The 17,331-nt window shown below is 46.7% G+C and overlaps 1 protein-coding gene across 3 annotated transcripts in view; it reads right to left on the reverse strand.

The window, feature by feature from the left end:
* Positions 1-16,761, reverse strand: part of MSH4 (mutS homolog 4) — a 47,294-nt gene extending 30,533 nt beyond the window's left edge. For 2 of the 3 annotated variants that reach the window (XM_077278810.1, XM_077278812.1), the window contains exons 1-6: positions 16,379-16,761; positions 10,503-10,673; positions 9,953-10,116; positions 7,290-7,400; positions 2,797-2,912; positions 2,468-2,641 (exon numbers count right to left, since the gene is read on the reverse strand). In XM_077278810.1, coding sequence (XP_077134925.1) covers positions 2,468-2,641; positions 2,797-2,912; positions 7,290-7,400; positions 9,953-10,116; positions 10,503-10,673; positions 16,379-16,619 — 977 coding nt within the window. In that variant the 5' untranslated portion in view covers positions 16,620-16,761. The remainder of the gene's footprint in view (positions 1-2,467; positions 2,642-2,796; positions 2,913-7,289; positions 7,401-9,952; positions 10,117-10,502; positions 10,674-16,378) is intronic. The other variant, XM_077278811.1, reaches the window with a different exon arrangement.
* Positions 16,762-17,331: the final 570 nt, after the last annotated feature.

Below are 17,331 nucleotides of genomic sequence, written 5' to 3' on the forward strand. Positions count from 1 at the left end.
CTGCATCACAGAGGAGATTGTGTGTGTGTGATGTGTGTGATGGCTGCGTGTGTGTGTGTGATGGCTGCGTGTGTGTGTGTGATGGCTGCGTGTGTGTGTGTGATGGCTGCGTGTGTGTGTGTGATGGCTGCGTGTGTGTGTGTGTGATGGCTGCGTGTGTGTGTGTGTGATGGCTGCGTGTGTGTGTGTGATGGCTGCGTGTGTGTGTGATGGCTGCGTGTGTGATGGCTGCATGTGTGATGGCTGCGCGTGTGTGTGTGTGTGTGTGTGATGGCTGCGTGTGTGTGTGTGATGGCTGTGTGTGTGTGATGGCTGCGTGTGTGTGTGTGATGGCTGCGTGTGTGTGTGTGATGGCTGCGTGTGTGTGATGGCTGCGTGTGTGTGATGGCTGCGTGTGTGTGATGGCTGTGTGTGTGTGTGTGATGGCTGTGTGTGATGGCTGCGTGTGTGTGATGGCTGCGTGTGTGTGATGGCTGTGTGTGTGTGATGGCTGCGTGTGTGTGATGGCTGCGTGTGTGTGATGGCTGCGTGTGTGTGTGTGTGTGTGATGGCTGCGTGTGTGTGTGTGTGTGTGATGTCTGCGTGTGTGTGATGTCTGCGTGTGTGTGATGGCTGCGTGTGTGTGTGTGTGATGGCTGCGTGTGTGTGTGTGATGGCTGCGTGTGTGTGTGTGATGGCTGCGTGTGTGTGTGATGGCTGCGTGTGTGTGTGATGGCTGCGTGTGTGATGCATTTGTGTCAAAGCTGCATGTGTTTGTGAGCTGCGTGTGTGTGAGCTGCGTGCCTGTGTGTGAGCTGCGTGCCTGTATGTCATTATACAGTATGGAGCATCATGTGTGGTCATTATACAATATGGAGCATCATGTGCGGTCATTATACAGTATGGAGCATCATGTGCGGTCATTAGACAGTATGGAGCATCATGTGCGGCCATTATACAGTATGGAGCATCATGTGCGGTCATTATACAGTATGGAGCATCATGTGCGGCCATTATACAGTATGGAGCATCATGTGCGGTCATTATACAGTCTGGAGCATCATGTGCGGTCATTATACAGTCTGGAGCATCATGTGCGGTCATTATACAGTCTGGAGCATCATGTGCGGTCATTATACAGTCTGGAGCATCATGTGCGGTCATTATACAGTCTGGAGCATCATGTGCGGTCATTATACAGTATGGAGCATCATTTGCAGTCATACAGTATGGAGCATCATGTGCGGTCATTATACAGTATGGAGCATCATGTGCGGTCATTATACAGTATGGAGCATCATGTGGGGTCATTATACAGTATGGAGCATCATGTGCGGTCATTATACAGTCTGGAGCATCATGTGCGGTCATTATACAGTATGGAGCATCATTTGCGGTCATACAGTATGGAGCATCATGTGCGGTCATTATACAGTATGGAGCATCATGTGCGGCCATTATACAGTATGGAGCATCATGTGGGGTCATTATACAGTATGGAGCATCATGTGTGTTCATTATACAGTATGGAGCATCATGTGGGGTCATTATACAGTATGGAGCATCATGTGCGGTCATTATACAGTATGGAGCATCATGTGTGGCCATTATACAGTATGGGGCACTGTGTGGCCATATTTTTTTGTTTATAATTATTGTATATGAAACAGTGTGATCGGCAGTGCTAAATGGGTGTGGTTGGGATGTGGATATGGGTGTGACTAATTATGAATGGGTGTGGTCAGAGGCGTGGCCTAAAATTTGCCGCGGCGCGCAAAGCGCGCCGCAAACTTTGTCCCTCTTTCCCATCTTCAAAAGTTGGGAGGTATGCTCTAGGGTCCCTATAAAATAGCTCCAGGCCTACCCCGTCATACGGGTCGTCCTATCCATACCATCTGGGGGACGGAGAGAGAACATCAGATACATCTAAGAGAGTTGTGAGGACTATCCCATGGTGCTCAGCAGGGAAGTACTACAACACACAGGCGCTAGTAGGGAGGCACTGATTTCCACCTGCATAAGGGAACTCTGGATGTGCCTTCGGACCGGCCGGTCTCAGCCAGCCCTGTTAGCAGTGCTCTGGACTGCGGACGCTGAAGTCTTCAGTAATAGGTTAAGAGACTGCAACCCTGTGTCCTCGTTATTACCGCGCCTACACCATCACCAACTACACCTCTGGGAGGCCCTGGGGATACACTTCACCTGTGGGAAGGTATACCATCTAGCTGCCATAACATCACCCCAGCGGACCCCTCAGCAGCGTCGGTCATCCTGACCGAATACCACAGGTGGCGTCACGAACACCGTACAAACTTCACCTTTAATTGGACGCCCCTCAAAAGGGCCACAGACCGGGTCGGGCAACCGTGACATTCCCCGAGCAGAGAAGGACCTGGTACCAAGTACCCCATTGCCCTTACGCGTGGGGGCGCTCCAAATCGGTCTTGATAAATAGGGGCTTAACTGTTTTAACCAGCTCTGGCCACACCTGACATCTCTGCTATTCACCAGGAGCTCGAGGTTCTGAGCGGAAGCAGAGTCGATCATTGCTGTCTGTTCACTTCCTTGAAAGCGAAACTTCAGGGATTTTGGAGCATAAACTGCATTTTGGATGAATTCCACATATTTCAGCAAAGCAGCAACTGCAGCCAGACAGTAGTACCTAGAAGATAAAAGTAGTCAGAGGAAAGCTTACAAGGCGGCAACAATGGAGCTGGTCTCTGAGTCTTGCTGCCCGCGATTGGAGCAGCATAAATCAGCTGACAAGTTCCCTTTAGGGACTCTCACACTTCATGTGAAGCACAACATCATACATACTTAGACTTGATTTCCATTAGGACCGTGCTAAATTCTGGGGCACATAATTGTTCTATATATTCCAGGCCTTTGGTTTCATTGAAATATTTCCGCTGTACAGTGGTAACAGAGGCATCCTGCAAGTCACACAATATGACAAAGTAAGGAAATGTGGCATGTCGTCGGCAAATCGGCTGCAGATATCGCCATAAATCAGACTCAGATTCTGTGAGCCAGGACGTGTACTGTGTCTCCCTTTATGACATTTTGCACTTTATCTTGGACACTTAACCGAAATATGACATTAGCTGCTGAAATATATTACGATCTTTCTTAGCAGGGGTCGCACATTGCACATAGTGCGTGTTCAGGACGCCTCCGAGGTGTCTGCTAAGAAGCTGCCTCAAACGTCGCTGCGGCTTTCTGCTGCATTATTAGTAAAGAACTGCAAAAGAATTGGTTTGTTAAATGTTAATGGCCCCATATTGTTTCTGTAATACTGTGCGATCATCAGCAATAGAAAAGCCATTAACAAATGATTTCTAATGATGCAACAGAAAGCCACAGAAACATTTAGGAAGGGCCAGGACAAGGCTCTGTCCTGGCCCCAGTGTTGTTCAAGATTTTTTAAATGATCTAGATAAGGGAACTTAAGGGTACTGTCACACAGTGGCACTTTTGTCGCTACGACGGTACGATCCGTGACGTTCCAGCGATATCCATACGATATCGCTGTGTCTGACACGCAGCAGCGATCAGGGACCCTGCTGAGAATCGTACGTCGTAGCAGATCGCTTGGAACTTTCTTTCGTCGCTGGATCTCCCGCTGTCATCGCTGGATCGTTGTGTGTGACAGCAATCCAGCGATGCGTTCGCTTGTAACCAGGGTAAACATCGGGTTACTAAGCGCAGGGCCGCACTTAGTAACCCGATGTTTACCGTGGTTACAAGCGTAAAAGTAAAAATAAACAAACAGTACATACTTACATTCCGGTGTCTGTCCCCCGGCGTTCTGCTTCTCTGCACTGTGAGCGCCGGCCAGCCGGAAAGCGAGCACAGCGGTGACGTCACCGCTGTGCTTTCCGGCTGGCGCAGACACAGTGCGGAGAAGCAGAACGCCGGGGGACAGACACCGGAATGTAAGTATGTACTGTTTGTTTTTTTTTACTTTTACGCTGGTAACCACGGTAAACATCGGGTTACTAAGCGCGGCCCTGCGCTTAGTAACCCGATGTTCACCCTGGTTACCCGGGGCCTTCGGCATCGTTGGTCGCTGGAGAGCGGTCTGTGTGACAGCTCTCCAGCGACCACACAACCACTTACCAACGATCACGGCCAGGTCGTATCGCAGGTCGTGATCGTTGGTAAATCGTATAGTGTGACAGTACCCTAAGGTGAACTAATCAAATTAGCAGACGATGCAAAGCTAGGAGGGATAATTAACATTAGAGAAGACAGAGAAAGGATTCAGAAGGATCTAGATAACTTTGAACAATGGGCAGCGACTATAGAATGGTATTAAACAGGGAGAAATGCAAAATTCTACACCTGGGCAAGAAAAAGGAAAATTACATCTACAGAATGGGAGAAATAGAACAAAGCAACAGCACGTGTGAAAAAGACTTGAGTATACTAATAGATCACAGTCTGCACATGAGTCAACAGTGTGATGCAGCAGCAAAAAAAGGAAAACACAGTTCTAGGATGTAGTAAGAGAAGCATAGAGTCTAGATCACGTGAAGTAATTATCCCCCTCTACTCCTCCTTGGTCATGCCTCATCTGGAATACTGGATCCAGTTCTGGGCACCACATTGTAAAAAAAGACATTGAAAACTGGATCAAGTTCAGAGAAGAGCGACCAGGATGGTGAGCGGACTGCAAAGTATGTCCTACGAGGAACGGGTAAAGGATCTGGGAATGTTTGACTCCTTGAAAAAGCCACGTCCAGGCGAAACGTGCGTTGGAGCTAGCAGGATATTATTGGGTATGGATTATATTATGTTATAGGGTATTTTTTCTGTCCCATTCTTTTTGCCTTTTTTTGACTTCTTTGAATGCATGTTTGCAAACATATGTAGGCTATATGTAATGGGATATATATACTTTTTGTATTATTATATTTAATCATTATTCTGTCCATAGCCCACTCCAATTATTGCACTGGGGTTTTTTTGTACTGTTCTGTTGTATCTTTTCCCCTTTTCTCATATGTATTTTAATATTATTGAATAAATTTATATAGTTTACCATATTGGTTTTGTACTTGTTTTTTTCACCCCTTTTTTTTTTTGAGTAGGTGTTGTTAATATTATGGGGTGATATTTGATATATATTCATATCCTATTGATTGCGTAGTTGTATTTAAATATCTGAAGTGCTGTCACAGTGTAGAGGGATCATCATTCTCATGTGCATATGGAAACACGAGAAGCAATGGAATTAAACTGAAAGGGAGAAGATAAAGATTAGATATTAGAAAAAAAATTTTGACAGTGAGGGTGATCAATGAGTAGAACAGGCGGCCATGACAGGTGGTGAGTTCTCCTTCAATGGAAGTCTTCAAACAGAGACTGGACGGACATCTGTCTGAGATGGTTTAGTGACTCCTGCATTGAGCCGGGGGTTGGACACGATGACTCCAGAGGTCCATTCTAATTCTAACAATCTAGGATTCTATGTTCTCAGCATGCTCACCTCGGACGGGTGTTACACACGCATGCCAAATGTGGATCATGAACATCATTTAAAAAAAAAAAAAAAAAAAAGAAAACGCTAACCTTTTCCCCAGATCACATAAACTTTATAAACTTTTCATCTAAGTTGTGATCTCTACGTGTATTTTTCTGTTAGTTCACATTCATTGAGGATTTGGTTGTGGATTTCACCCAGGGTATCTTCACATGTTGCATATTTGGAGTGGATCTACTGACAGAAAGTTCTGGCACAAAGATCTACAACTGTCCCATTCATCTGAGACGTTCCCATTACGATGAATGGGATTTTCAATCACTTAAATTTAGCAACAAAATCTGCTGAGTGGGAATTCACCCTTAGGCCAGTCTAGCACGTCCAGATAATTCCGGTACCGGAAAAATCGGTACCGGAGTTATCCGTGTCCGTGTGCTCACGTGGCACATCAGTGTGGCACACGTGCGGCAGCCGTGTGCTGCCCGTGTGCCGACTGGGTACCACACGGACCGTGCAGGAGACAGCGCTACAGTAAGCGCTGTCCCCTGCTTTGGGTGCTGAAGCCGCCATTCATCCCTTCTCTCCAGCAGCGTTCGCTGGAAAGAAGGAATGAAAAATCATTTTTTAATTTTTTTTGCGGTTGAAATAAAGTTCCCGGTAAACAACCCCCTCCCACCCCCTGTGCGCCCGCCCGTTGGAAATACTCACCCAGCTCCATCGTTGCATCCTCTCAGCGCCGCAGCTTGTCCTGTATGAGCGGTCACGTGGTACCGCTCATTACAGTGATGAATATGCGGCTCCACCCCTATGGGAGCGAACGCTGCTGGAGAGAAGAAATGAATGGCGGCTTCAGCACCACAAGCTGGGGGGACAGCGCTTACTGTAGCGCTGTCTCCTGCACGGCACACGGACTGCACACGGACAGCATCCGTGTGCGGTACGTGTTTTACACGGACCCATTGACTTTAATGGGTCCGTGTGATCCGTGCGCTCCCACGAACACTGACATGTCTCCATGTTTTTCAAACGGACACACGGTCCGTGAAAACACGTTGACATGTGCAGAGACACATTGATTTTAATGTGTCTACGTGAGTCAGTGTCTCCGGTACGTGAGAAAATTGTCACCACACGTACCGGAGCCACTGACGTGTGAAACCGGCCTTAGGCTACTTTCACACTAGCGTCGGTACGGGGCCGTCGCCATGCGTCGGCCCGACGTACGTTGTGAAATAAATGCACAACGGGGGCAGCGATTGCAGTTTTTCAACGCATCCGGTTCCCCATTTTAATGTCCGGGGAGGAGGGGGCGGAGTTTCGGCAGCGCATGTGCGGTCGAAAATGGCGGACGCGACGCACAAAAAAAGTTACATGGAACTTTTTTTGTGCCGTCGGTCCGCCAAAACACGACGCATCCATCGCACGACGGATGCGACGTGTGGCAATCCGTCGCTAATGCAAGTCTATAGAGAAAAAAACGCATCCTGCGGGCAACTTTGCAGGATGCGTTTTTTCGCCAAAACGTCGCATTGCGACGTACGTCACACAACGCTAGTGTGAAAGAGGCCTTACAAGGCATAAGAATGAGTGTGCTGCAGATTTGATATCCACGCCATGCTCTCGTGTTCTTGCAGACTTTTATGCCATATAACATGACAAATCAGATTTTGAACAATCTAGTTTACTTGCATTGTACAATAAATTGTTGTGAGTCTGCAGTGTGAAATAAGCACCAAATATCCACAGAAATCTTAAATGGAGAAAAATGGATTTTATTCCAAAAAGAATCTAAACCAGTTCCCTTAAACACAAATATACGGAGCACCTTAAAGTTTTCATTGATAAGGCGAAACAGTTCTGCGCTTTTTCCACTTTCACACGCAGTATTCGGCATCAAGATTTCAAGGGGAGTCAGAATCTGGAGTTTTGTTATTATCTGGAAAATGTGATATCATTAAAACTTAGTTAGAAAAACAGAGAGAAGTTCATCACTGTGTCATGACCAGAAGAGGCCAAAATAAAAAATAAATGTAAAAGAGGTTAAGGCTGGCTCAGGCAGTCATGTGCTGTCTGAGTATTCAGGAAAATATAGCACATAGCTACATGATTGTGCAGGTCTTAGCCTCATTTACTTCAAGAATCTACTTCAGCCAGCTGGATTATTTTCCCAGCAACTCCTGCCTGCTTTCCATTATCTAAGGGCTGTCCCACACGTCCAGATAATTCCGGTACCGGAATAAATCGGTACCGGAGTTATCCGTGTCCGTGTGCCTGGGAACTCACGGAGGCCATACCTGCGGCACACGTGTGCCGCCCGTATGGCGAGTGGGTACCACACGGAGCGTGTGGTACCCACTCTGCATGGTGCTGAAGCTGCGATTCATATCATCCCTGCAGCAACGTTTGCTGCAGGGAAAATATGAAGAATAGTGTTTAAAATAAAGATCCATGTGTCCGCCGCCCTCCCACCCCCTGTGCGCCCCCCCCCGCTGGTCAGAAAATACTCACCCGGATCCCCCGTCGGCAGTCGCTCCTTCCTGGTCTGGCCGCAGCTTACTGTATGCGGTCACGTGGGGCCGCTCATTTACACTCATGAATAGGCGGCTCCGCCCCTATTGGAGGTGGAGCCACATATTCATGAGTGTAATCGGCCGCATACAGTAGAGAAGCCGCGGCCAGACCAGGAAGGAGCGACTGCCGACGGGGGATCCGGGTGAGTATTTGCTGACCAGCGGGGGGGGCGCACAGGGGGTGGGGGGGCGGCGGACACATGGATCTTTATTTTAAACACTATCATTCATATTTTCTCTGTAGCAAACGGTGCTACAGGGAAGATATGAATACCGGCTTCAGCACCATGTGGGGGGGACAGCGCTTACTGTAGCGCTGTCTCCGGCACGCCACACGGACCCCAGACGGAGAATGTCCGTGTGAGGTGCGTGTTTTACACGGACCCATTGACTCTATTGGGTCCGTGTAATCCGTGCGCTCCCACGAACACTGACATGTCTCCGTGTTTGGCACACGGAGACACGGTCCGCACACGGTCCGCACAAAATCAATGACATCTGCACAGATGCATTGATTTTTATGGGTCTACGTGTGTCAGTGTCTCCGGTACGGGAGGAAACTGTCACCTCACGTACCGGAGCCACTGACGTGTGAAACCGGCCTAACTACTACTTCTCAGCTCTGCTATCAACCGTATACATGCTGCAAGTTCCAGACTGCATACAATTCTCTGCTGTTTCAGTGCGTGACAGTCCTCTAGCAGCATCCAGTGCTTCCAGCTTTGCTTGCTAAGGCTACTTTCACACTAGCGTCGTGCACTCGACGTCGCTATGCGTCGTTTTGGAGAAAAAACGCATCCTGCAAAAGTGCTTGCAGGATGCGTTTTTTCTCCATAGACTTTTATTAACGACGCAGTGCGACGCATTGCCACACGTCGCAACCGTCGTGCGACGGTTGCGTCGTGCTGCGTCGGACCGCGTCGGACCGTCGGTCGCCACCAAAAAACGTTACATGTAACGTTTTTTGGTGCGTCGTCTGCAGCATTTCCGACCACGCACGCGCAGCCGGAACTCCGCCCCCGCCTCCCCGCACCTCACAATGGGGCAGCGGATGCATTGAAAAACAGCATCCGCTGTCCCCGTTGTTCGGCGCTTCCACACTATGCGCATAGCGACATGCAGTGCACGACGCTAGTGTGAAAGTAGCCTAAGGCCCCTTTCACACATCAGTTTTTTGCTATCAGTCGCAATCCGTCGAATTTAAAAAAAAACGAATCCGGAGACTGATGCCGCCGGATCCGTTTTTTTTCTCATAGACTTGTATTAGCGACGGATTGCCTCACGTTTCATCCGTCGTTCGCCAGATCAGTCGAAAATTGTTTGTCCGGCGGCCTGAGACGAGGGACGAAGTAATATTTTTTGTGTACGTCGAAAAATCGGACAGCGACGGATCCGTCGCTTGCTCGAATGGAAGCCTATGGCTGCCGGATCTGTCCGATTTATTTAGGATCCAATTAGCCAGATCCGCTAGTCGGATCCGTTGAAAAAAACAAATCCATCGCATCAGTTTTTCACAATCTGCGACAGATCCGTCGAGCCAACGGATTGTGACTGACGGCAAAAAATGATGTGTGAAAGGGGCCTAACTTGCTGTCCTGGTCCTCATCAATCCAGGTGCTGTCCTTTTTCGCTGCATCACTGTCTCCATCTGTGCTGCTCACCTTGACCTATGGCTTTGAGTACCCACCTTTATTTGCAGGACAACCCATTTATTATTATATTTTGGCTTGAAGTCTTGGAAGCTTTTGGCCTTACAGGTGATTACAGACACTTATCTAAGACCTTCTATGATATTCAATAACTGTTAATAAGTCCTGTATTAATGGTAGGCCATCAAAATGTCAGAAAATAGAGAAAATCAGAATATTAAAAAACTATGTAATACTGCTTTTTTTCACACTTATAGTAATACTTTCACCTTCACATAAATGCTGCTGTCTGAAAACTGAGATAAAACCACATCCGGGTTCTTTAAATCCAAACTAGCCATGCCAATTTCTCCTCTTGCAAGTCCTCGTCCTTCCACCACCGCTACAAACGCAGAAGCTGTAGGCCGAGCCGATGCTGAAGACGAAGTGGTCACTGGAAAATGAAAGAATGATCTGTTATACTAAGGAATGCAACGCCCGATGTGTGCGGTGAATAATGGGGATGGTAGTCATCTCATCCATGTGACAATCATAAGCAAAGCATTGCTGATAAGGGAAAATATTGACCTCGTACAGCAGTGTGGTCTGACCTCACAAATGCTCTTGTGGATAAAGGGGCAAAAATTTCCACAGACGTGTCAAAAATATTGTAGAAATCCTTCCCAGAAGAGCGAGAGCCGTTATATCTGCAGAGGAGCGACTCCATATTAATGTCTCTGGATGTAAGACATCAGAGGAAGCCACAGGAGGTGGATGTGGGGGGGCACATACTTTTTCCCATGCAGTGTTTGAATGATGGAAGTCATCGGACAGCACTACCTGTATATCCGGTCACTGGCGTCTGGAGCTTGGACTTTGTAAAGAAGCCGCCGGCCATTTTTCTAGCACAGGGACTGTTGGGAGCTTTTCTGGAAGAGCCGCTGGTACCAGAGGTAGCATGGACGGCGCTTGTATAATCCGCAAAGGAACTTCTGTCGGCAAAATAAGCTTCTGTGGAAAAAGTTATAGAAAAAAAATATTTGTGAAAATGAGGACAGATCTTATTACATAGAATGTTCCCTCCTAGGGGATTCCGGTGACCGAGCGACATTCAGGACTTTCTGAGCAGCAGTTCAGCCGTCTACATATTGATCGTTATCTTTGTGGATGTGATGAGCCAGGAGGCCGGGTGCAAGGCTGACATATATTTCTGTATAATAGGATTGATGCATGAAAGAAACCACACTATAAATTAAGTAAAAACAAATACATAAGAAACAAAAGCGTACGTAAACGAAGCGAAGGCTAGGTACACATTTTGCACATTTGTTGAGGATGTTATGAAGATTCCTTAACTGAAATCTGCAGCGTTTCTGAACCTAAATTCCACAATGTACCAGAATCCATGAACACCACCCCCACACACAAAAAAAAATCTTTAAATTCTGCTTGCAAAAAAATCCCAATTGATTTGAATGAGAAAGCAGATCAATAGTGCAATTTGCATTTTTTATCTGCGTGTTATCATACATGTTGTGTCAATTCTTTAGGGCATTTTCTGGTTGTAAATTGCAGAAAAAGAAGCACTTTTCATAAATGTTTTTATCGTGGCTTTGATGCAGTTTTTGTTTAGGAAATGCACCAAAAAACACCCCCTGATAGCGCATGTTCACACAGAGGTTCACCACGCGGCTTATTGTAGGGATCCTGCAACAAAATCTGTAAATAAAAAAAACCTCTTAAAATCTGCTGGCAACAAGCTTCCCATTCACTTCAACTGTGTCTATATTGCACAAGTGTTTTTTTTCTGCGTGTTTTTAGAGTGATTTTCTTAACGTAAATTTTGAAGCAGATTTGCTCTAAAATCCACATTAGAGAATTCAGAGAGCGTGTGACGGGGCATTTAATGTGGATTTTGAAAGTTCAAAATCTATGTCAAAAAACGTAGCCTAAAAATTAGAAACAAATCAAAAGGCTATTGTAAAAAAAAAAATAATAATTCCTGGCTTTATCACAGTTTTTGACACTTTTTTTGTAAAGTTCTTGGCAGCCGTAACAGGCTAAAAAAACCAGAGCCTATTGCTACACTTCATATTAGGGTTCGCTCACATCTGCGTATAAAACGTGTGCAATGTGGGGAAGAAAATCGAATTGCACTCGTGACAATGTTAATCAATGAGGCAGTGATCATCTGCGAGTCTTTTCTCACCTGGAATTGGGATGTGGAAAAAATATCAGCATGCTGCAAGTGTCCGCGTAAAACGACCGAGACTCAGCAAAGCAGGTCAATAGGTGCGAGGAAAAAAATTGCTCCCATCTCATAGGAAACCCAACATTTCATCAGTAAATTCGCAGCATGAAAAGTCAAAATAGAATAGATAAAAAAAGACAGATAAAAAGATATCATCGAGATATATAATCTGTGCAGTGCGTGTGTAGCATACTGGACATGTATTTAGCTAATAAATAAAGAAAAAAAATGACGTGGGGTACCCCCTATTTTTAATAACCAGCAAATGCTAAGCAGACAGCTGCGGGCTGATATTAATAGGCTGGGAAGGAGACATAGATGTTGCCCCCTCGCAGACTAATAACACAGCCCTCAGCCGCCCCAGAAATGGCACATCAATTAGATGCGCCAATTCTGGCGCTTTGCCTCAGCGCTTCCTACTTGACCTGGTGCGTTGGCAAGTGGGGTAATGGTTTTGGGGTGTTTTCCGTCAGCTGACATCAAGCCCAGTGGTAGGTAGTGGAGAGGCATCTATAAGACACCCCCATTACTAACCTTGTGCGTTTAAGTAAAAAAACATGCAAACTGAGCAAAGTCCTTTATTTGAACAAAACACGCACCAGGGTAAGTGGTAAGAGCGGAGGCTAAGCGCCAGAATTGGCGTATCTAATAGATGTGCCATTTTTGGGGCGGCTGAGGGCAGATGTTGTTAGTCTAGACAGGAGCCTATATCCATGGACCCTTCCCAGACTATTAATATCAGCCTGCAGCTGTCTGCTTAGCCTTTGATGGATATTAAAAACTAGATGGTGGCCCGATTCTAACGTATCGGGTATTCTAGAATATGTAGGTAATATATAGCACAGGCTACGTACTATATTGCACAGGGACGTAGTATATAACACAACCGACGTAGTATATAACATAGCTACGTAGTATATAACATCGCCACGTAGTGTATTGCACAGGCACGTAGTATATTGGTCAGCCACGTAGTATATAGCAGAGCCACATAGTATATAACATAGCCACGTAGTATATTGTAGAGCCACGTAGTATATTGCACAGCCACGTAGTATATAACACAGTCACGTAGTGTATTGCACAGCTATGTATTGTATTGCACAGCTATGCAGTATATTGGTCAGCGACGTAGTATATAGCAGAGCGACGTAGTATATTGTAGAGGCACGTAGTATATTGCATAGCTACGTAGCATATTGCACAGCCACGTAGTATATAACAGAGGCATGTAGTATATTGCACAGTCGACGTAGTATATAACAGAACCGACACAGCCACATAGTATATTGCACAGCTACGTAGTATATAACACAGAGCACGTAGTATATTGCACAGCCATGTAGTATATTGGACAGTCACGTTGTATACTGCCCAGCTACATAGTATATAGCACAGAGATGTAGTATATAACAGAGCCCAGTAGTAGTAGTATGTAACACAGCCCACGCAGTATATAGCATGGTTAAAAAAGACTTAAAATAAAAAATAAACATATACTCACCTTCCGAAGGCCCCTTGAAGTCCTGGCGCCTGTGTACGGTGCACGTGGCAGCTTCCGGTCCCAGGGTTGGTATGAGCGCAGGACCTGTGATGACGTCGCGGTCCTGCCGCACCGGAACCTGCCGCTTGCACTGCCGAGGACAGCGCGCAACGTCTGATGGTGAGAATAACCTTTTTTTTTAATTATTATTATTTGTAACATTAGATCTTTTTACTATTGATGCTGCATAAGCAGCAACAATAGTAAAAAGTTGGTCACACAGGGTTAATAGCTGCTGTTATGATCCTTAGTGGTTGAGGATCACAAATTACTCCAGCTAAGTAACATACATAGGACAAGCTCTAGGGAGGTGGCAAACTGGACTGACCGCAAATCTGAACCTATCCAAACACACTAGAAGTAGCCGGTGAACGTGCCTAAAAATCCTAGACGTCCCGAGCCAGCCTGAGGAACTAACTACCCCTAGAGAGAAAGAAAGACCTCTCTTGCCTCCAGAGAAATAATCCCCAAAGAAATAGAAGCCCCCAACATATAATAACGGTGAGGTAAGAGGAAGGCACATACACAGGGGTGAAAACAGATTTAGAAAATGAGGCCCACTAATACTAGATAGCAGAAAATAGAAAAGGGAATCTATGCGGTCAGTAAAAAACCCTTACAAAATATCCACACTGAGATTTCAAGAACCCCCGCACCAACTAACGGTGTGGGGGGGAGAAACTCAGTCCCCTAGAGCAACCAGCAAGCGAAGAAATCACATTTTAGCGAGCTGGACTAAAAACATAATAAATGCTGATAATCAAAAAATGATCAAACAAAAACTTAGCTTGTCTTGGAGAGACTGGGAGCAAGGTAGTCACAAGGAATCTGAAGAGCACTGAATACATTGAGAGCAGGCAAGGAACTGAGTATCCAGGTGAACTAAATAGGAAACCAACCAAGGATAACGAACCAGCTGATGCTGCCAACCTGCAGAAAGACAACACTACACAGTACCGCTTGTGACCACTAGAGGGAGCCCAAAAACAGAGTTCACAACAAGCTGCGTTAACAGAGTGCGTTACACCGCGGTCCGTTAACGCTGGTATTAACCCTGTGTGAGCGCTCAGCGCTGACTGCAGGGCAGTAAAGCAGCAGCCATTTCGCTGCCAGACTATGGCCGTCGCTGATTGGTCGTGGCAATGGTCGTGGGCATTTTGCCACGACCAATCAGCGACTTGGATTTCCATGACAGAGGCCGCGAACAATGAATATCCGTGACAGACAGACAGAAGGACAGACGGAAGTGACCCTTAGACAATTATATAGTAGAATAGGGGGGACACCACAACAAATTTTAGGGAGTCCCCCCTTGTTAGTAACCAGTAAAGGCTGAGTAGACAGCTATGAGCTGATATTTATAGCCTGGGAAGCTCCTTGTTATTTACCTCATCCCAGACTATAAACAACAGCCCCCAGCTGTCGGCTTTCCTTCAGCTGGTTAAGAAAAATAAGGGGGACCCCACACCATTTTTTTCTTTTATTTATTTATTAGTTAAAGACATGTACACATGCACTGTGCTGATTATATATCTCAATGACATATCTATCGATCTATATCTGTATATAACATTGTTTTATTAGTTCAAAAACTAGCTTGAACTTACAGAGAATTACTGTATGTAAAAGTGAAAAAAATGTCAAATTCTCTGGTACAGGAATCTGTCAGCAGATGTCACATCCAAACTATTAATCTGCATATGACGCCGTTTCACAGTCAAGTCCAGAGATACCTTAAGGGTATGTGTCCACGTTCAGGAAACGCTGCGTGTTTGACGCTGCGTGGGGCCGCAGCGTCAAACACGCAGCGTCCAGATGTTCCAGCATAGTGGAGGGGATTTTTTGAAATCCCGTGTCCACTATGCGTGGAAACACGCATCCGTCGGCCCTGCGACTCCAGACATGCTGCGCATCTTTTAAGATCGCAGCATGCCCGTGTTCCTTGCGGTGACGCTGCGCCGCCGCAAGGAATAACACAGGGTCCTATGCGAGGGGTGCGATGATCCCGGATGTGTACAGTGAACACATCCGGCATCATCGCGTCCCAGAAGGGGGCGGGGCTTAGCGCCGAGCGGGTTTGCCGCTCCGGCGATACCGCCGGCCATCCTGAACGTGGACACGTACCCTAAGTTGGCCGGTCTGTGCCTCCATTACTGATAAATCAGCGTCTGGAAATGCAAATGAGGCTGAAGAGCTATGGTAGATCTGAAGCCTCCGTCACTCCAGCTCTATCCCCCCAGTGCTGCCTCCTGCTTTAATGATGGCTCCTTTGCTTCAAGTCACACAGCACTGAGACTGTCAGTCAAGCAGGAGTAGGAAGAGCAGGGCGGGAGTGGATCTGGAGTGACGGAGGCTTCAGATCTACCATAGCTCTTCACCCTCATTTGCATATCAATACAAATGCTGATTTTTCGGTAAAAGAAGAGTGAACCGTCCATGTAAAGGAATCGCTCGATTTGCAACCAGATACCTGCATTTACTCAGAGCCCATAGCAACCAGATCACTGCATTTACTCAGAGCCCATAGCAACCAGATACCTGCATTTACTCAGAGCCCATAGCAACCAGATCACTGCATTTACTGAGCCCATAGCAACCAGATCACTGCATTCACTCTAAGCCCATATAACCAGATCACTGCATTCACTCTGAGCCCATAGCAACCAGATCACCGCATTCACTCCAACCCCATAGCAACCGGATCACTGCATTTACTGTGAGCTCTTAGCAACCAGAGCGATGCTTTACTTCAGAGCTCGTTCAGACCAATCAAATTGCTGTTTTTATATTGCACCCAGATCAACCAACCAGATTGCTGCTTTCATGCTCCTTCCGGGTCTTTGACATATGAGAGCATTGATCTGATTGGTTGTCTCTTTGCTCTAGTTCTGAGAGGCTGCTCCCTGTCCGCGTCCTCCTCACCATTGTTCTGTGCCGTGTTGCTGCCCCCTGGTGTCACCCGGGGGATTGACGCAGGAGACGCCTGGCTGCTGGATAGGGAGCTGCCCGCCGGGGTCTGCGGTGCACGATGAGGCCGCAGCGCTCCTGACTGAGGAGGGGACTCCCGGCCCGAGTAACACGAGGACTCGGACTGCTCCGGTGTCTGGTTCTGGGCAGCCGAGAAGCCCAGTAAGTGACGTGAGAACTCCGGGAATCCGGACATGGTCTCTCCCAGAGAGCGCGGAGGAGGAGCCGACGACGACTACGACTGCTTGGCACGACGACTGCTGGTGACGTCATCACAGAAAGGCGGGAAAGTCACGTGCCAGTGCCCGCGCGGACACTGATCACCTCAGTCGTCCCCAGCCACCTCAGTGGTCCCCAGCAGCCACAACATCGTGTCTTCATTATCAATTACTCCGTGTGATACCTGATAATAAACCTCTGTGCACATTACTCCTCTGTAGAAACAATTCCCAGCAGACATTTCTATCACAATGTATAAAAGCAGGAAAAAAAATAAACTTCTGAAGTAAATTCACTTTTATAAATGCAAAACATGACACGTAGCATCCTCACTCACCAGGGACACCTCCGCCACTTTACCGAGGCCATTTTTCACTTTTGTGCTTTTCCTTTACTTCCAGGAGGCAGAACTGTTTTATTCTCCCATTTCTGTCCCCATTTTTTGCCCTTGTAGTTGTCAATGGCCACATTCACTTCACCAAATAATGAAAAAAAAAATAGAATGAAAATGTGAAGAAAAAAAATCTGTTCTTTCACCTGCACATTTTTCAGTCAGTTTTGACACAAATTTGTGTCTTTTCCAAGGGTGAAATTCATATGAAGAATTGGCGTTTTGCAGTTCTGTAACGTCCGGCTGCACACGTGAATTTCATGCTGATTTTCAGCTGCACAGCAGCATTTCCACGCGG

The sequence above is a fragment of the Ranitomeya variabilis genome, chromosome 8, assembly GCF_051348905.1.
Source record: "Ranitomeya variabilis isolate aRanVar5 chromosome 8, aRanVar5.hap1, whole genome shotgun sequence".
Lineage (NCBI taxonomy): Eukaryota > Metazoa > Chordata > Amphibia > Anura > Dendrobatidae > Ranitomeya > Ranitomeya variabilis.